The following is an 18,399-nucleotide window of genomic DNA, read 5'->3' on the forward strand; positions in this document are numbered from 1 at the left end:
TTTGTATTCTTTTCTCTTACTGTTTCTAACTATTGGTAAGTGATAAGTATAGGTAAAGATAAAAGGGATCGTATCAAAACCGGCTGGCGCTATTTAGTATTAATAATAGGTCGTCTTTGTTTTTTGAATATTAATTCTAAAAGACAAATTGCTATGATTGGCTGATATGAAAGCGTTACTGACATTTCTTTAATAAGTCTATTCATTATATAAATTATATCATTACATAAATGCCAAGAACCGTTCTTAACGATGATGTTCCATCACGGAACGCTTTAAATATTGTCGGGGAGTAATGGAAGAATTGTTTGGAGAAAAAAAAACTCTTCCTTTATCAGACACAATGATTGCTAAAGTATCTGAACTATTAATTCAAGATACAAATGTTGATGTTGACAAAGACTTACTTGAGGGAGATTCTTCTCTTAGTCAAAGTGTACGAGTGTGACTGAGAAATCTATACAGGCCATTGAAAGTTATATATTAGATTTAAAAAAGTGATTTTTAATATATGTATGTATTATGTGTTAGGCGTGTACATAATAATTCAAACTGGAGATCTGGTCCAGGTGTGGGGCGATCTCACTCTTATGACAGCTTCCGTTTTCATGCTCTTTACAAACATCGCTTATGCTATTAAGGTAATTCGAACAACAAACAAAGAGACATGCTTATTACTAGATATGAGACCTTACAATATTTAAAATCTTCGAGTGTCCCTCTATTAAGATGAATTAAATTGTCGAATAAACTGTTCATTGAGCTAAGCGACACCGGACACAGATGTAGTGTAGGGTGTCCATAGTGTATAAGGGAATTAAATTATGACTTGCCATTTATATTTCAGCTCGCTTGTGTTATTCAAAGAAGGGAGTTGATTCAAAAAATTATTTTTGACGGAGACAATGAACTGGACGGTCAAAAGACAAAGCTAGCGATTCAAACAGTTGAAAGGTTTTTGTATTGATATTGGTCACATATTATTTATAAAAAGAATTTGATATATAAGTGTTTTCTAAGAGCTCCAAATAGTTTATGATTCTGTATACAGTATATTATCTTAGACGAACAAACATTTTTCAGTGTTTAGTTCCTTGTTTTTTTTTCAACAGAGCAACAATTAAGTCCGAGTAATATTATAAATGCGAAAGTAACTCTGTCTGTCTGTCTGTCTGTTACGTTACGTTCACGCCTTAACCGCTGAGCCGATTTTGATAAATCTTGATATAAAGAGATAAATCAAACTCTGGAGAAGGATAGAGGAAACCTTTTGTATCGTAACACCTGCCCATAATTCAAATAATCATCCTATAGAATATTTTGTCCCGATCCTGATCCGGATCCGGAAGCTGACTCTAAAACTACACAGGCAGAACCATGAAGCGCAACTCGAGTTCAGTGGTCATAGTGTTATGTTTTTCTCTTTTTTTAGCTTCGTTTAGTCTATTGCTGTTAGCCCTAATGGCAGTTACAGCGTCACCGGGAAGGGTTTTTATCGAACGCTACTATTACGTTTGCGTAAATTCTAAAATTGAATTAATTATAGTTTACATCTCACTGGCAAAGCTTTGCGATAAAATTTCGTCCACGTACTGAAATGTTACTCCCAATTGTTTAATGTATCTTCATACTAAAATTCATTAAATTTGGTTCATCATTTTCCAATTTGTACAAACGAAATAACAAGTAAACAATCTTTCTTATGTGGCCATTTAACGTATAAAAAGTCTCGGAGAACAGCGTTTTAAAACAAAATAAGAAGTAACTTTGATGAGTAATATTTTAAAACTTGTGACAGTTGCATAAATATGGTTGAATTTTTAGTCGCACATCTTATCTGTTTGTCTATTCCTGCTTATCCCTAAAACGGCTAGATTGATTTTGATGGATTATTCAGTGGCAGGTAGTTGATGTAATAAAGAGTAGTTTAGGAACTTGTATCTTAGAAAATTCCTGCCAAATTTCAAGCGACAAAGTCGCGGACACAGCTAGTATCCAATAAACAGAATTGGTTGCAGTTTCGTCATCTTATATATTGTTTACTGGCTTTGCTCGTGACTTCGTCTGAGTGGAATTGTTGTTTTTTATTTGTAACAATAATAAACGTACATAAAATTTCTAAAAAAGAAGTAACCTATCGTACTGCTTCCATATCAACTTATGAAATACTCAGAAACAAACAGGCAGACCGCAAAAAAATGCTTTCTATGTGTTTTATAATAGATATCGCAAGGATACCATCCGGCTAGTTACAGTCTACTTTTCTGTAGCATTCTCCAGCGTTTTTGGCATCACATTTTCCGGTGAGAAGGATCAGCTGCCTCTGAGAGCCTGGTCAGTGCTTAGCATACAGTTGCAATATAATTTTTGTATCGACTGGTCAGCATACAACAGTCTTCTTTGTAAAAATGTCTATAGCTTGCTACTACTTCTAATATATTTTTCAAAAGGTACCCCTTTGATGCAACTAAGAGGCCAGCGTACCAATGGACTTATGCTTATACAATTTTATTTGTAGTTTAATGTGTTTGTTACACTCAGTATTGAGGATTCAAATTTTCTAGTTCATTGCATTAAGTATCAATGCTGCTGTAAATTTGTGTTGCGACGTGTTGGTTGCGGCACTCATCGCTCAGTGCCGCTGCCGACTGCGGCTGATAGCTCAGTCGTTAAGGACTTTGTGCGATGACGTCGATGTCGATAAAAAGGTTTGTTTTATTTGAAAACAGGACTTTCCGCTTGTTTGGAAGATTAAGAAGCCTCTGTGATCAGAACAAATACATACTGAAATAAAACAATAAAGTTAGAACATATTGTTTTGGTCGCAGACAACATTTACCCAAATCTGTCACACAAAAAGATTAAGAAAAGAAATTTTAAGAGAACAAATTAAACCGATTAGTTAAGTAATAATTATTGTCGAAAAGCAGTCTTCAAAGACACAAAGGGGAGTTACTTTATCTTAATTAATTAAATATGACATGGTAGGGTCGCATAACGGCAGACAGTGAGAAGGTTGTCGGCAGCCGCGTCCGTAGTATTGTGATGCGTCACCAGCTCGTGTTGGCGCAGGTGGAGCAACTTCAGCAGTGCTTTTCCGTACCAATACTGGGGCAGTTCGCTGTCGCCTCCTTTATAATATGCGTGACAGCCTACCAAATGGCATTCGTAAGTAATGTTCAAAAATTATAAAGATTGTGTTTGAAATTCATATTTCTATGTTACTTATGCTATTAACTTACGCACACTGCTTAAAAACCTTAATTTGCAGTATAAATAATAAAAACTTATACTATTTGATTGGATTGAACGTTTCTCTTCATTTGTTTAGGTTACAAACTTATATCGTCTAATCTCTATGGCCTCGTTTGAAATAGCAGTAACGATACAAGTGTACATCTACTGTGTAGCGGGAACAAATCTCACTATAGATGTAAGTACCAACTACCGATACAATATGATATTACTTAAAAGTCGTGGTGAAAAATATCTACAATTATCTGAATTCGTTGATTAGTAGAAATTTTTGGTTTAACTAAATTTCTAAAACAGCAAGTAATTTAGTTACGTCTAATGATCAGAACGATCCAAGTCCCAACTAGTTAAAAATATAAAATGAACACAATGTTTTCGTTCGCCTTCCAACCTTGCGATGGGTTCTGGTGATTTCGACACCTCCAGAGTGACGAAGTCTCGAGGGCGGCCTACGAGTGTCCCTGGTACGAGTGTCCTGCCTCCATCCGCCGCCTCCTCCTCGTGATTATGGTGAGATGTAAGCGAGCCACTGTAATCACTGTGGCTGGAATCGTGGAAATATCGTTGGACACATTTATGTCTGTACGTGACGACGACACATACTCGCTATCATAGATTATTAACTTAATGTTCTATTACCGTTGTCATTTTACAATAAGCCGAAAGCAACTATTATATGCCTGATACTTTTATAATTTTTGCAGATTATGAAAGCTTCTTACACGTTTTTCACGGTTTTACAAAGCACAGGAGAGTTGTAACCTACAGCAGCTTGTATTTTGTTATTATTTATTTGAATTTAGAATAATAAACATCTTATAAAAGCACCTCTAGGCAAATATTGATATATAAATACATATATGTATATTTTTTTTCGGATAAAAATTTGAGTGTTTTAAATATCATGGAACTTCTTCATAAAGTAACTTTTTGAAAATACAAATGTTTTTTATACATTACTACCGATCACTGCGATGAGAATCTTTTCATACAGTAAAAAGCTAAGTAATAAAACAAAAAGCGAAACTTATAATGGTAATGTCAATGACAGCTTGGAATACAAAACAAGAAAAATGAACTCGTTTAAACAAATATGATCTGTATCTTTATATTTCAGCTGACATCGACTCGCTGCGTAAAAACATTAACAGATTTGCATTCACAAATTTAACGAGAGACGCTTCCTACATATTTTTTGTGTCGACACAAACGTAGTATAAACTTGCTGAATTTCAAGAAAGAAAGGCCTCTTTTGGTAATTGTAGCAAACTTAAACATTTATAAAAGCGTAATTTTATATTTAAAAGTACCTTGTAATTCTACGAACAATTTGTCTTTATTGGATTAATAAAACAAAAAATAATAATAATAATAAAAAAACGTGTTCGTAGTATAATCAAACATATTTATGCGATATGCTTTACGATGATCTCACGTGGAAGATGTTGTGGAATACATTTATTGCTTATATGAAACCCACGGAACACGAACGTGTCTTTCACGACACTGCTGAAGAACAATCTCATATCTATACAGCTATTGAAACTCTATCGCCGATATAGATAACGTCCCTGTACTATAGGTCGCTCCTAATATTCTCATAGTAAAATATTTGTTTTTGTATTTCTTTATAATTAAAGAAAACGAAAAATATTATAATTTTTTTTACTGTTCTTGACATTATAATACTCGTTAAAATACTAACGATAACAACCAAGTCCCCGTGTTCTAGGCATTGTATATTTTGAAGTAATGAGTTCTAAGAGATTGTTTTTGTTTATTGTTATAGTGAGTATAAAAAATGTAATTTCAGAGAACAAATAAATTATCCGTTCACACAGGACGTGACCAATAGCGGAGCGAACACAGCTGTCAGAGGAACTACCGACATTTACTTATTTAAATTATGATTACATTAGTTTGAGTTGTAGTTGACTTCACGTTTAGCGTTTTGCGAGTATTAGTGTTAAAATATTTCCATTTCCACATATACAAGAAACACATTTCTTTACACCAACAGTTCTCTCTGTTTGTCCCGCCTTTAATGTTTAGTTATTCACAACTAACGGCGTGTTATTTCGTAGTGTAAGTAATTTTTTAACATCCACTATCTATATTTTCAATTCCTTATCTCGGCGAAGTCTTTAAAGTTTTGATGTGAATTCTTTTATTCATTCTTAGTGCGGTAACAGTAAGATGTTGTTAATTATCTCATTGTTGTTTATGTCGAGTGTCGTGGTCAGTAAAGATGAGTGTTACTGGAATAGACAGTGCAAGTATCAGTTATTTTCAACGACTACACCTTATGATATCGTACGAGGGGATATTCGTGACCAGCCCAACCCTGACGGTCAGTACAATTACCAATTGGTTGTCGAGGTCGTAATATATATGTATATTTATACAATAATTTCGAATTTATGAGGATTGAGGACCACAGTCTAAAGAATTGAGCCAGTTAAAGTATGATGATAGCAATATGAGGTTTTTTATAGGGTCATACATTTCCTTTATCATTCTAAACGTCATTGGAGACGAACATTGTAGAAACTGTAATTCTAGCCTTCTATCTCCTATTGACTATTATTTATAAATGACGACAATTTAATGTGATCTTTGCAGACGTCACGAATAAATGTGAATGTAGGTTTGTCCGTTGTTTTAGTTGTCAGTAATAATCCTTGACTATACACTCATGTGGTTATCCTCATCAAGGTCATCCTTCACAATAATTAATTAGGAATTGTTTAACTTTTAAGTAAGAACTTTCATTACCTTACCTTGCATTACATTACGTTACATTAGGTTGTAAGGTCGTGAGTTTGTGGTCAATACATCGACACGGGAACCGTCATCCTGGCAGCAGGGTCGTAAAGGACACCAACGAGTTATGGGTCAAGTTGAGGGACCAAATTATAAGAAGTGAGGCAGAGTCAAGGAACTCACTTTGCTCACAGGTAAATAAACCGTAATTATAAGCGTATTATATGTAAATAAAAAGACCACAATACTTTTATTAGTGGGACGAGTTATTTAGGATCCATTAAATCATTAAGGATTACAATGAAAATGCGATAAATGTTGGAGAAAAAAGGCTAACTATAGATTAAGAACATTTTTTTATGTACAATCTATTTTTTAGGACTTGGAAGATATATTAAATTGGAAATGGGATTCTTCGCTAGAAACTACACCATCTTACCTCACACAAGTGGGTAACGACGAAATATACTCGATCGGCAAAAGGGTAGCGAAAAAATACAGTGAACTGATGCACGAAAGGATTGACCGATATTATTTCAGAGGAACCAACGAACAACGTACGAAAGCAAGTGTTCTCGCGTACGTCAATGGCCTAACTCATGGTTCAGACATGAACCTCACTTCACGGATAGAGGAATCTAGAGAACGAGATGACACGATTCGAGTGAGTGACAATATTGCCAATAGCTGCAATAATGAGTAATATTAATGAGTTACCTTTCTTATAATAAAAGTACAGGATTTTTAAACGTGACGTATTTCGTTTACCAAACATGCCCTTAATTTCATTTAGCCTTACGAAAACTGTGATCGCTACCAGGAGTCAGTTAAGAACGGTTCGCTGTTGCCTGATCAGTTGGCTGAGTATGATCAAAGCCCCGAGTATTTAGCGGTAAGCTAATGAAAATAATATAGTCCATAATATAAATTACACGAAGACGTGAGATACTAGTTTAATTTATTTAAATTATCATATGTAAATTGCCTCATTATTATCATGTAGGTTAGAGACCGAGTTTTCAAGCGACTAGGTATAACAAACGACACGGAAGAAATAAACGTATTCAATCTTTATGAGCTATGTCGGTTCTATCGGACCTGGAGTCCTAATCTTCAGTGTCCATGGTGCTCGCTCTTCTCCGACGAAGACCTGGTTGTGTTGGAGTACAGAGATGATGTACGGCATTATTACAAAAACGGATACGGGTTTGATGTTAGTACAATCACACTGTTATATATACTACAACTAATAATTTTAATTGCACTTTGAATTTTGAACTGTTCGTCTCTTTATAGATTAATGCAGATTTAGGTACACTCCCACTGAGGGATTTATTTGAGAATTTTGAGTTAGTGACGAGAGGGGAGGGTAAGAACATAGTTTCGTACTTTACCCACGACACTATGATGGAAATGATGTTCTGCGCTCTTGGGCTCTATAAGGACAAGAGCGTCATAAAAGGATCCTCAAGAAATCCAGACAGATTATGGCGGACAAGTTATATAGCATCGTTTTCTACAAATTTTATCGCCGTCCTTCACAGGTAAGAGATACAGAAAATAAATTATTTTAATAGTACCCGTATTGTATGTTCTGTATATTGAGTTCCAGTAAATATGACTTGAAGGTTCAAATATATACGTTACCCAAACCGTATCAATAAAACGGTTAGTTCATGGTGACGGACACTTTTATTTATTTGTGTATACCTACTTTTAAATTGGCACTATAAACTGAGCAGTGTATGCGCATGTATGTGTGTGCACCTACTGCTACCTACACAGTGATACTTGATAACATTATCATAACAGCATCCGCTTAAACTCAGTTTATTGGAGACATTGTATCGTGTTTCAATTTCAACTCTATTCTAATATCTAAGTAGCATTTTTATTTTAACCGAGTTCAGTCCTAACATCTACTAAAAGACTAAACGAAACTAACTAGAAAACGAAACGAAACTAGAAATCACCTTAGAAACTTATTTAAAAACACTAAGAAAACTAATTTGAACACGAATCAACACAAAATTTTAAATGTGAGAATAAATGCATATTCTCATATTCAGTACGTTATGATTACCTCTAAGTGCATTCTATTACAAATTGTCGTCACGTTGTAATTATACGTTGACGCGTGTTATATGCGAGGTGGTGTTATTAACTCGGTGGTATAATTATGCATACGTACAACTAACAAACAACAAATAAATATTCATAGTCATACATCGCCAACTCTGGTTTATATCTGACACAATTCTGTTCCACTGGCTTTGAATCGACGAATTCTGAATTCAGTTGGAGATGATTTCATGGATTGGGTTGACGATTCGTTGCGGTCAAAGACAACGGCCAAGTTTAAAGGCAATGCAACTGTTTATAGACAAAGACAATTCTTTTGGACTCGAGTTAACGAAAGGGTTCACGATTCCTGATCCCCTGTGGACAATAGCCATGTGAAGGTATAAAAGGGTTTTTTCTGAACTCAATTTATTTTTGATTATAATCGAATATGTCCCTATTCACGCATATAAAGTCGTCTTTGAAGTTCACTAATGTTATTTTTACTGTTTTTGGCGTATGGCCGCCTCCTGGCCTTAACGACCTCGCCAGACGGGTGTACTCTTTGTATTCTTTTCTCTTACTGTTTCTAACTATTGGTAAGTGATAAGTATAGGTAAAGATAAAAGGAATCGTATCAAAACCGGCTGGCGCTATTTAGTATCAATAATAGGTCGTCTTTGTTTTTTAAAAATTAATTCTAAAAGACAAATTGCTATGATTGGCTGATATGAAAGCGTTACTGACATTTCTTTAATAAGTCTATTCATTATATAAATTATATCATTACATAAACGACATGAAGCGTTCTTAACGAAGATGTTCCACCACGGAACGCTTTAAATTTTGTCGAGGAGTAATGGAAGAATTGTTTGGAGAAAAAACAAACTCTTCCTTTATCAGACCCAATGATTGCTAAAGTATCTGAGATGATGAGTAATTAACTATTAATTCAAGATACAAATGTTGATGTTGACAAAGACTTACTTGAGGGAGATTCATCTCTTAGTCAAAGTGTACTAGTGTGACTGAGAAATCTATACAGGCCATTGAAAGTTATATATTAAATTAAAAAAAGTGATTTTTAATATATGTATGTATTATGTGTTAGGCGTGTACATAATAATTCAGACTGGAGATCTGGTCCAGGTGTGGGGCGATCTCACTCTTATGACAGCTTCCGTTTTCATGCTCTTTACAAACATCGCTTATGCTATTCAGGTAATTCGAACAACAAACAAAGAGACACGCTTATTACTAGATATGAGACCTTACAATATTTAAAATCTTCGAGTGTCCCTATATTAAGATGAATTAAATTGTCGAATAAACTGTTCATTGAGCTAAGCGACACCGGACACAGATGTAGTGTAGGGTGTCCATAGTGTATAAGGGAATTAAATTATGACTTGCCATTTGTATTTCAGCTCGCTTATGTTATTCAAAGAAGGGAGTTGATCCAAAAAATTATTTTTGACGGAGACAATGAACTGGACGGGCAAAAGACAAAGCTAGCGATTCAAACAGTTGAAAGGTTTTTGTATTGATATTGGTCATATATTATTTATAAAAAGAATTTGATATATAAGTGTTTTCTAAGAGCTACAAATAATTTATGATTCTGTATACAGTATTTTATCTTAGACGAACGAACATTTTTCAGTTTTCAGTTCCTTGGTTTTTTTTTTTCAACAGAGCAACAATTCATCCAAGGTTTCACAATTCATCCAATATTGATTTTGTTCTTTACACCTGAAGGTATTAATTAAATCTGTGTTAATCACTGTCACAAAATATTTATCTTTATTAAGTCCGAGTAATATTATAAATGGAAAGTAACTCTGTCTGTCTGTCTGTATGTTACGTTACGTTCACGCCTTAATCGCTGAGCCGATCTTGATAAATCTTGATATATAGAGATAAATCAAACTCTGGAGAAGGATAGAGGCAACCTTTTGTATCGTAACACCTACCCATAATTCAAATAATCATCCTATAGACTATTTTGTCCCGATCCTGATCCGGATCCCGAAGCTGATCCTAAAACTACACAGGCAGAACCATGAAGCGCAACTCGGGTTCAGTGGTCATAGTGTTATGTTTTTCTCTTTTTTTTTAGCTTCGTTTTGTCTATTGCTGTTAGCTCTAATGGCTGTTACAGCGTCACCAGGTTTTATCGAACGCTACTATTACGTTTGCGTAAATTCTAAAATTGTATTAATTATAGTTTACATCTCACTGGCAGAGCTTTGCGATACAATTTCGTCCACGTACTCAAATGTTACTCCCAATTGTTTAATGTATCTTCATACTAAAATTCATTAAATTTGGTTCATCATTTTCCAATTTGTACAAACGAAATAACAAGTAAACAATCTTTCTTATGTGGCCATTTAACGTATAAAAAGTCTCGGAGAACAGCGTTTTAAAACAAAATAAGAAGTAACTTTGATGAGTAATATTTTAAAACTTGTGACAGTTGCATAAATATGGTTGAATTTTTAGTCGCACATCTTATCTGTTTGTCTATTCCTGCTTATCCCTAAAACGGCTAGATTGATTTTGATGGATTATTCAGTGGCAGGTAGTTGATGTAATAAAGAGTAGTTTAGGAACTTGTATCTTAGAAAATTCCTGCCAAATTTCAAGCGACAAAGTCGCGGACACAGCTAGTATCCAATAAACAGAATTGGTTGCAGTTTCGTCATCTTATATATTGTTTACTGGCTTTGCTCGTGACTTCGTCTGAGTGGAATTGTTGTTTTTTATTTGTAACAATAATAAACGTACATAAAATTTCTAAAAAAGAAGTAACCTATCGTACTGCTTCCATATCAACTTATGAAATACTCAGAAACAAACAGGCAGACCGCAAAAAAATGCTTTCTATGTGTTTTATAATAGATATCGCAAGGATACCATCCGGCTAGTTACAGTCTACTTTTCTGTAGCATTCTCCAGCGTTTTTGGCATCACATTTTCCGGTGAGAAGGATCAGCTGCCTCTGAGAGCCTGGTCAGTGCTTAGCATACAGTTGCAATATAATTTTTGTATCGACTGGTCAGCATACAACAGTCTTCTTTGTAAAAATGTCTATAGCTTGCTACTACTTCTAATATATTTTTCAAAAGGTACCCCTTTGATGCAACTAAGAGGCCAGCGTACCAATGGACTTATGCTTATACAATTTTATTTGTAGTTTAATGTGTTTGTTACACTCAGTATTGAGGATTCAAATTTTCTAGTTCATTGCATTAAGTATCAATGCTGCTGTAAATTTGTGTTGCGACGTGTTGGTTGCGGCACTCATCGCTCAGTGCCGCTGCCGACTGCGGCTGATAGCTCAGTCGTTAAGGACTTTGTGCGATGACGTCGATGTCGATAAAAAGGTTTGTTTTATTTGAAAACAGGACTTTCCGCTTGTTTGGAAGATTAAGAAGCCTCTGTGATCAGAACAAATACATACTGAAATAAAACAATAAAGTTAGAACATATTGTTTTGGTCGCAGACAACATTTACCCAAATCTGTCACACAAAAAGATTAAGAAAAGAAATTTTAAGAGAACAAATTAAACCGATTAGTTAAGTAATAATTATTGTCGAAAAGCAGTCTTCAAAGACACAAAGGGGAGTTACTTTATCTTAATTAATTAAATATGACATGGTAGGGTCGCATAACGGCAGACAGTGAGAAGGTTGTCGGCAGCCGCGTCCGTAGTATTGTGATGCGTCACCAGCTCGTGTTGGCGCAGGTGGAGCAACTTCAGCAGTGCTTTTCCGTACCAATACTGGGGCAGTTCGCTGTCGCCTCCTTTATAATATGCGTGACAGCCTACCAAATGGCATTCGTAAGTAATGTTCAAAAATTATAAAGATTGTGTTTGAAATTCATATTTCTATGTTACTTATGCTATTAACTTACGCACACTGCTTAAAAACCTTAATTTGCAGTATAAATAATAAAAACTTATACTATTTGATTGGATTGAACGTTTCTCTTCATTTGTTTAGGTTACAAACTTATATCGTCTAATCTCTATGGCCTCGTTTGAAATAGCAGTAACGATACAAGTGTACATCTACTGTGTAGCGGGAACAAATCTCACTATAGATGTAAGTACCAACTACCGATACAATATGATATTACTTAAAAGTCGTGGTGAAAAATATCTACAATTATCTGAATTCGTTGATTAGTAGAAATTTTTGGTTTAACTAAATTTCTAAAACAGCAAGTAATTTAGTTACGTCTAATGATCAGAACGATCCAAGTCCCAACTAGTTAAAAATATAAAATGAACACAATGTTTTCGTTCGCCTTCCAACCTTGCGATGGGTTCTGGTGATTTCGACACCTCCAGAGTGACGAAGTCTCGAGGGCGGCCTACGAGTGTCCCTGGTACGAGTGTCCTGCCTCCATCCGCCGCCTCCTCCTCGTGATTATGGTGAGATGTAAGCGAGCCACTGTAATCACTGTGGCTGGAATCGTGGAAATATCGTTGGACACATTTATGTCTGTACGTGACGACGACACATACTCGCTATCATAGATTATTAACTTAATGTTCTATTACCGTTGTCATTTTACAATAAGCCGAAAGCAACTATTATATGCCTGATACTTTTATAATTTTTGCAGATTATGAAAGCTTCTTACACGTTTTTCACGGTTTTACAAAGCACAGGAGAGTTGTAACCTACAGCAGCTTGTATTTTGTTATTATTTATTTGAATTTAGAATAATAAACATCTTATAAAAGCACCTCTAGGCAAATATTGATATATAAATACATATATGTATATTTTTTTTCGGATAAAAATTTGAGTGTTTTAAATATCATGGAACTTCTTCATAAAGTAACTTTTTGAAAATACAAATGTTTTTTATACATTACTACCGATCACTGCGATGAGAATCTTTTCATACAGTAAAAAGCTAAGTAATAAAACAAAAAGCGAAACTTATAATGGTAATGTCAATGACAGCTTGGAATACAAAACAAGAAAAATGAACTCGTTTAAACAAATATGATCTGTATCTTTATATTTCAGCTGACATCGACTCGCTGCGTAAAAACATTAACAGATTTGCATTCACAAATTTAACGAGAGACGCTTCCTACATATTTTTTGTGTCGACACAAACGTAGTATAAACTTGCTGAATTTCAAGAAAGAAAGGCCTCTTTTGGTAATTGTAGCAAACTTAAACATTTATAAAAGCGTAATTTTATATTTAAAAGTACCTTGTAATTCTACGAACAATTTGTCTTTATTGGATTAATAAAACAAAAAATAATAATAATAATAAAAAAACGTGTTCGTAGTATAATCAAACATATTTATGCGATATGCTTTACGATGATCTCACGTGGAAGATGTTGTGGAATACATTTATTGCTTATATGAAACCCACGGAACACGAACGTGTCTTTCACGACACTGCTGAAGAACAATCTCATATCTATACAGCTATTGAAACTCTATCGCCGATATAGATAACGTCCCTGTACTATAGGTCGCTCCTAATATTCTCATAGTAAAATATTTGTTTTTGTATTTCTTTATAATTAAAGAAAACGAAAAATATTATAATTTTTTTTACTGTTCTTGACATTATAATACTCGTTAAAATACTAACGATAACAACCAAGTCCCCGTGTTCTAGGCATTGTATATTTTGAAGTAATGAGTTCTAAGAGATTGTTTTTGTTTATTGTTATAGTGAGTATAAAAAATGTAATTTCAGAGAACAAATAAATTATCCGTTCACACAGGACGTGACCAATAGCGGAGCGAACACAGCTGTCAGAGGAACTACCGACATTTACTTATTTAAATTATGATTACATTAGTTTGAGTTGTAGTTGACTTCACGTTTAGCGTTTTGCGAGTATTAGTGTTAAAATATTTCCATTTCCACATATACAAGAAACACATTTCTTTACACCAACAGTTCTCTCTGTTTGTCCCGCCTTTAATGTTTAGTTATTCACAACTAACGGCGTGTTATTTCGTAGTGTAAGTAATTTTTTAACATCCACTATCTATATTTTCAATTCCTTATCTCGGCGAAGTCTTTAAAGTTTTGATGTGAATTCTTTTATTCATTCTTAGTGCGGTAACAGTAAGATGTTGTTAATTATCTCATTGTTGTTTATGTCGAGTGTCGTGGTCAGTAAAGATGAGTGTTACTGGAATAGACAGTGCAAGTATCAGTTATTTTCAACGACTACACCTTATGATATCGTACGAGGGGATATTCGTGACCAGCCCAACCCTGACGGTCAGTACAATTACCAATTGGTTGTCGAGGTCGTAATATATATGTATATTTATACAATAATTTCGAATTTATGAGGATTGAGGACCACAGTCTAAAGAATTGAGCCAGTTAAAGTATGATGATAGCAATATGAGGTTTTTTATAGGGTCATACATTTCCTTTATCATTCTAAACGTCATTGGAGACGAACATTGTAGAAACTGTAATTCTAGCCTTCTATCTCCTATTGACTATTATTTATAAATGACGACAATTTAATGTGATCTTTGCAGACGTCACGAATAAATGTGAATGTAGGTTTGTCCGTTGTTTTAGTTGTCAGTAATAATCCTTGACTATACACTCATGTGGTTATCCTCATCAAGGTCATCCTTCACAATAATTAATTAGGAATTGTTTAACTTTTAAGTAAGAACTTTCATTACCTTACCTTGCATTACATTACGTTACATTAGGTTGTAAGGTCGTGAGTTTGTGGTCAATACATCGACACGGGAACCGTCATCCTGGCAGCAGGGTCGTAAAGGACACCAACGAGTTATGGGTCAAGTTGAGGGACCAAATTATAAGAAGTGAGGCAGAGTCAAGGAACTCACTTTGCTCACAGGTAAATAAAACCGTAATTATAAGCGTATTATATGTAAATAAAAAGACCACAATACTTTTATTAGTGGGACGAGTTATTTAGGATCCATTAAATCATTAAGGATTACAATGAAAATGCGATAAATGTTGGAGAAAAAAGGCTAACTATAGATTAAGAACATTTTTTTATGTACAATCTATTTTTTAGGACTTGGAAGATATATTAAATTGGAAATGGGATTCTTCGCTAGAAACTACACCATCTTACCTCACACAAGTGGGTAACGACGAAATATACTCGATCGGCAAAAGGGTAGCGAAAAAATACAGTGAACTGATGCACGAAAGGATTGACCGATATTATTTCAGAGGAACCAACGAACAACGTACGAAAGCAAGTGTTCTCGCGTACGTCAATGGCCTAACTCATGGTTCAGACATGAACCTCACTTCACGGATAGAGGAATCTAGAGAACGAGATGACACGATTCGAGTGAGTGACAATATTGCCAATAGCTGCAATAATGAGTAATATTAATGAGTTACCTTTCTTATAATAAAAGTACAGGATTTTTAAACGTGACGTATTTCGTTTACCAAACATGCCCTTAATTTCATTTAGCCTTACGAAAACTGTGATCGCTACCAGGAGTCAGTTAAGAACGGTTCGCTGTTGCCTGATCAGTTGGCTGAGTATGATCAAAGCCCCGAGTATTTAGCGGTAAGCTAATGAAAATAATATAGTCCATAATATAAATTACACGAAGACGTGAGATACTAGTTTAATTTATTTAAATTATCATATGTAAATTGCCTCATTATTATCATGTAGGTTAGAGACCGAGTTTTCAAGCGACTAGGTATAACAAACGACACGGAAGAAATAAACGTATTCAATCTTTATGAGCTATGTCGGTTCTATCGGACCTGGAGTCCTAATCTTCAGTGTCCATGGTGCTCGCTCTTCTCCGACGAAGACCTGGTTGTGTTGGAGTACAGAGATGATGTACGGCATTATTACAAAAACGGATACGGGTTTGATGTTAGTACAATCACACTGTTATATATACTACAACTAATAATTTTAATTGCACTTTGAATTTTGAACTGTTCGTCTCTTTATAGATTAATGCAGATTTAGGTACACTCCCACTGAGGGATTTATTTGAGAATTTTGAGTTAGTGACGAGAGGGGAGGGTAAGAACATAGTTTCGTACTTTACCCACGACACTATGATGGAAATGATGTTCTGCGCTCTTGGGCTCTATAAGGACAAGAGCGTCATAAAAGGATCCTCAAGAAATCCAGACAGATTATGGCGGACAAGTTATATAGCATCGTTTTCTACAAATTTTATCGCCGTCCTTCACAGGTAAGAGATACAGAAAATAAATTATTTTAATAGTACCCGTATTGTATGTTCTGTATATTGAGTTCCAGTAAATATGACTTGAAGGTTCAAATATATACGTTACCCAAACCGTATCAATAAAACGGTTAGTTCATGGTGACGGACACTTTTATTTATTTGTGTATACCTACTTTTAAATTGGCACTATAAACTGAGCAGTGTATGCGCATGTATGTGTGTGCACCTACTGCTACCTACACAGTGATACTTGATAACATTATCATAACAGCATCCGCTTAAACTCAGTTTATTGGAGACATTGTATCGTGTTTCAATTTCAACTCTATTCTAATATCTAAGTAGCATTTTTATTTTAACCGAGTTCAGTCCTAACATCTACTAAAAGACTAAACGAGTTTTTGGGGCGGATTGTTGTGTTTCTTGTGAACATGTTAGCTCAGAGATGCGTGAATATAGACAAAGGTCATACAATAACGTATATCCGTCGTTGTTCCAGATGTGACTCCGATACTCATAGAGTCCAGCTGTTCATCAACGAGAAGCCCACCAGTCTTTGCCCTGTCGAAGGCTGCTCGTGGTCAGAGTTCGTCGAAACTTTCCAAAGGTTCTCCAACTCCTCACTGGCATTTTGTACAAATCGACACTCTGATGTGGATGAAGATAGCAATAATTTAAGTAATACAATTACCGTCTCGAAATTTTTGACCTCACTTTTAATTTTGCTTCCATTGGTGCTTTCTGCTAATTAAAATTTAATTTATTTCAACAGAAATATTTTGTCACTTCACCATATTACAAAGTATTATTAATAGTTTTGATTTATTTGTTTTATATAAAGGAGTGTCTAAAAATCGTGATGTACCTATCAAACAATTTTTTTTATTGTAACACTAGATCTCGGACATCCTAAGATTCTTCTCAGTAAACGAACACTATATCTTCGTATACAATTTGAATTATAACTTAAAAGATGGTTAATTCTAGTGATTTATTTATATGTTCTGCTGGTATCTCCGTGAAGTAAAAAATCTATATTTAGCAGATTTTATATAAAAGTAAGATACCCTAAATACTCAAGCGTGCAAATCTTGTAAACATTTTGTGATATGATTCACAAAGCTGCTATTAGACACACGAACAAGACGAGCATACTCAGGGTTTGGCAGACATCTGACATTTGCTGTCATCACTCGGTATCAGATTCATCATCATAGAGATCTAAACGTTTTGAAACCTTTTATAACTAAACAATGTGAAGTGTTTTAATAATTTATGAGTCACAGAAAATACAAACATAAATCTACTTTTTACTCAATAAACAACACAAATAAGAAATGTCACAGTGATCTCAATCAATAGTTTTGTTATAGAGTCAAATGACGTCGCACTATTAAGATTTTGTACGATTACGTTAAATAAACTTATTAACAAGACTTCGTTTCATTAATTACCTTACGTTGTGTGCCAAATTACAAACTCAACAGAAGGAAAGCGACGAATGTTGGGACTTCAAATACTAAAGTGACTTTTGACTATTCATTCTATTCTGATGTTATTATTATATGGACATGTTTTGGGATTGTCTCTTAAATTAATAGTATTGCGCCAACTTAAAAAATCTCTTTCTCTAGTGATTTTACTTAAGGTATTATTACCGTATCGTATTAACATTGATTATTTCCTATTTTCCCCCTAGTTACTAAATACTTAAATTTTTCTGAATCGCATTAAAATCATTGTCGTATTCAACGGAGAGCTTTTATCTTCCTCGAACAGATTTATTTCCTTGTTGAGTCAAATCTTTTTCCCTAGTTATGTTAAAATGTTTGTATGTTTGTACTTGGTCAGGATTGAACTGAAGAGTGTTTATGTTTTAAATGTTTTGTCTATTTATCTAGATCTCAAACTAAATGTATTTTAATTAGAAGAAAAATCCATTGTTAGGTTAAACGATTACTAAGAAGAGATATCAGAGAGGCTAGAAAAAGTAGCTTAAGCTGTTACTAAAAAGTCTATTAAGAAAAGAGAGTAATGTTGAATCCATGTTTAAATTTTTACATTGATGTACATGAGGAT

The 18,399-nt window shown here is 34.5% G+C and overlaps 4 protein-coding genes across 4 annotated transcripts; all 4 read left to right on the plus strand.

The window, feature by feature from the left end:
- Nucleotides 1-368: 368 nt before the first annotated feature.
- On the plus strand, nt 369-4,914 carry LOC116770321 (odorant receptor 94a-like). The gene is made up of 9 exons (XM_061527629.1): nt 369-641; nt 848-954; nt 2,224-2,334; nt 2,451-2,514; nt 2,565-2,708; nt 2,989-3,168; nt 3,332-3,433; nt 3,682-3,837; nt 3,960-4,914. The coding sequence occupies exons 1-9, from the start codon at nt 516-518 to the stop codon at nt 4,014-4,016; spliced, it is 1,047 nt and encodes a 348-aa protein (XP_061383613.1). The 5' UTR covers nt 369-515; the 3' UTR covers nt 4,017-4,914.
- Nucleotides 4,915-5,030: 116 nt separating this feature from the next.
- On the plus strand, nt 5,031-7,599 carry LOC133320181 (multiple inositol polyphosphate phosphatase 1-like). Its single transcript, XM_061527626.1, has 7 exons — nt 5,031-5,340; nt 5,437-5,605; nt 6,061-6,212; nt 6,398-6,682; nt 6,812-6,910; nt 7,022-7,231; nt 7,315-7,599. Exons 2-7 carry the CDS (start codon nt 5,452-5,454, stop codon nt 7,564-7,566), a joined length of 1,152 nt encoding a protein of 383 aa, XP_061383610.1. The 5' UTR covers nt 5,031-5,340; nt 5,437-5,451; the 3' UTR covers nt 7,567-7,599.
- Nucleotides 7,600-8,798: 1,199 nt separating this feature from the next.
- Nucleotides 8,799-13,674, plus strand: LOC133320195 (odorant receptor 94a-like). Its single transcript, XM_061527757.1, has 10 exons — nt 8,799-9,300; nt 9,507-9,613; nt 10,079-10,133; nt 10,934-11,094; nt 11,211-11,274; nt 11,325-11,468; nt 11,749-11,928; nt 12,092-12,193; nt 12,442-12,597; nt 12,720-13,674. Exons 1-10 carry the CDS (start codon nt 9,175-9,177, stop codon nt 12,774-12,776), a joined length of 1,152 nt encoding a protein of 383 aa, XP_061383741.1. The 5' UTR covers nt 8,799-9,174; the 3' UTR covers nt 12,777-13,674.
- Nucleotides 13,675-13,790: 116 nt separating this feature from the next.
- LOC133320180 (multiple inositol polyphosphate phosphatase 1-like) lies at nt 13,791-17,756 on the plus strand. The gene is made up of 8 exons (XM_061527623.1): nt 13,791-14,100; nt 14,197-14,365; nt 14,821-14,972; nt 15,159-15,443; nt 15,573-15,671; nt 15,783-15,992; nt 16,076-16,323; nt 16,820-17,756. The coding sequence occupies exons 2-8, from the start codon at nt 14,212-14,214 to the stop codon at nt 17,070-17,072; spliced, it is 1,401 nt and encodes a 466-aa protein (XP_061383607.1). The 5' UTR covers nt 13,791-14,100; nt 14,197-14,211; the 3' UTR covers nt 17,073-17,756.
- The last annotated feature ends 643 nt before the right edge of the window (nt 17,757-18,399 follow it).

This window comes from Danaus plexippus (genome assembly GCF_018135715.1).
Source record: "Danaus plexippus chromosome 13 unlocalized genomic scaffold, MEX_DaPlex mxdp_15, whole genome shotgun sequence".
NCBI classification, from domain to species: domain Eukaryota; kingdom Metazoa; phylum Arthropoda; class Insecta; order Lepidoptera; family Nymphalidae; genus Danaus; species Danaus plexippus.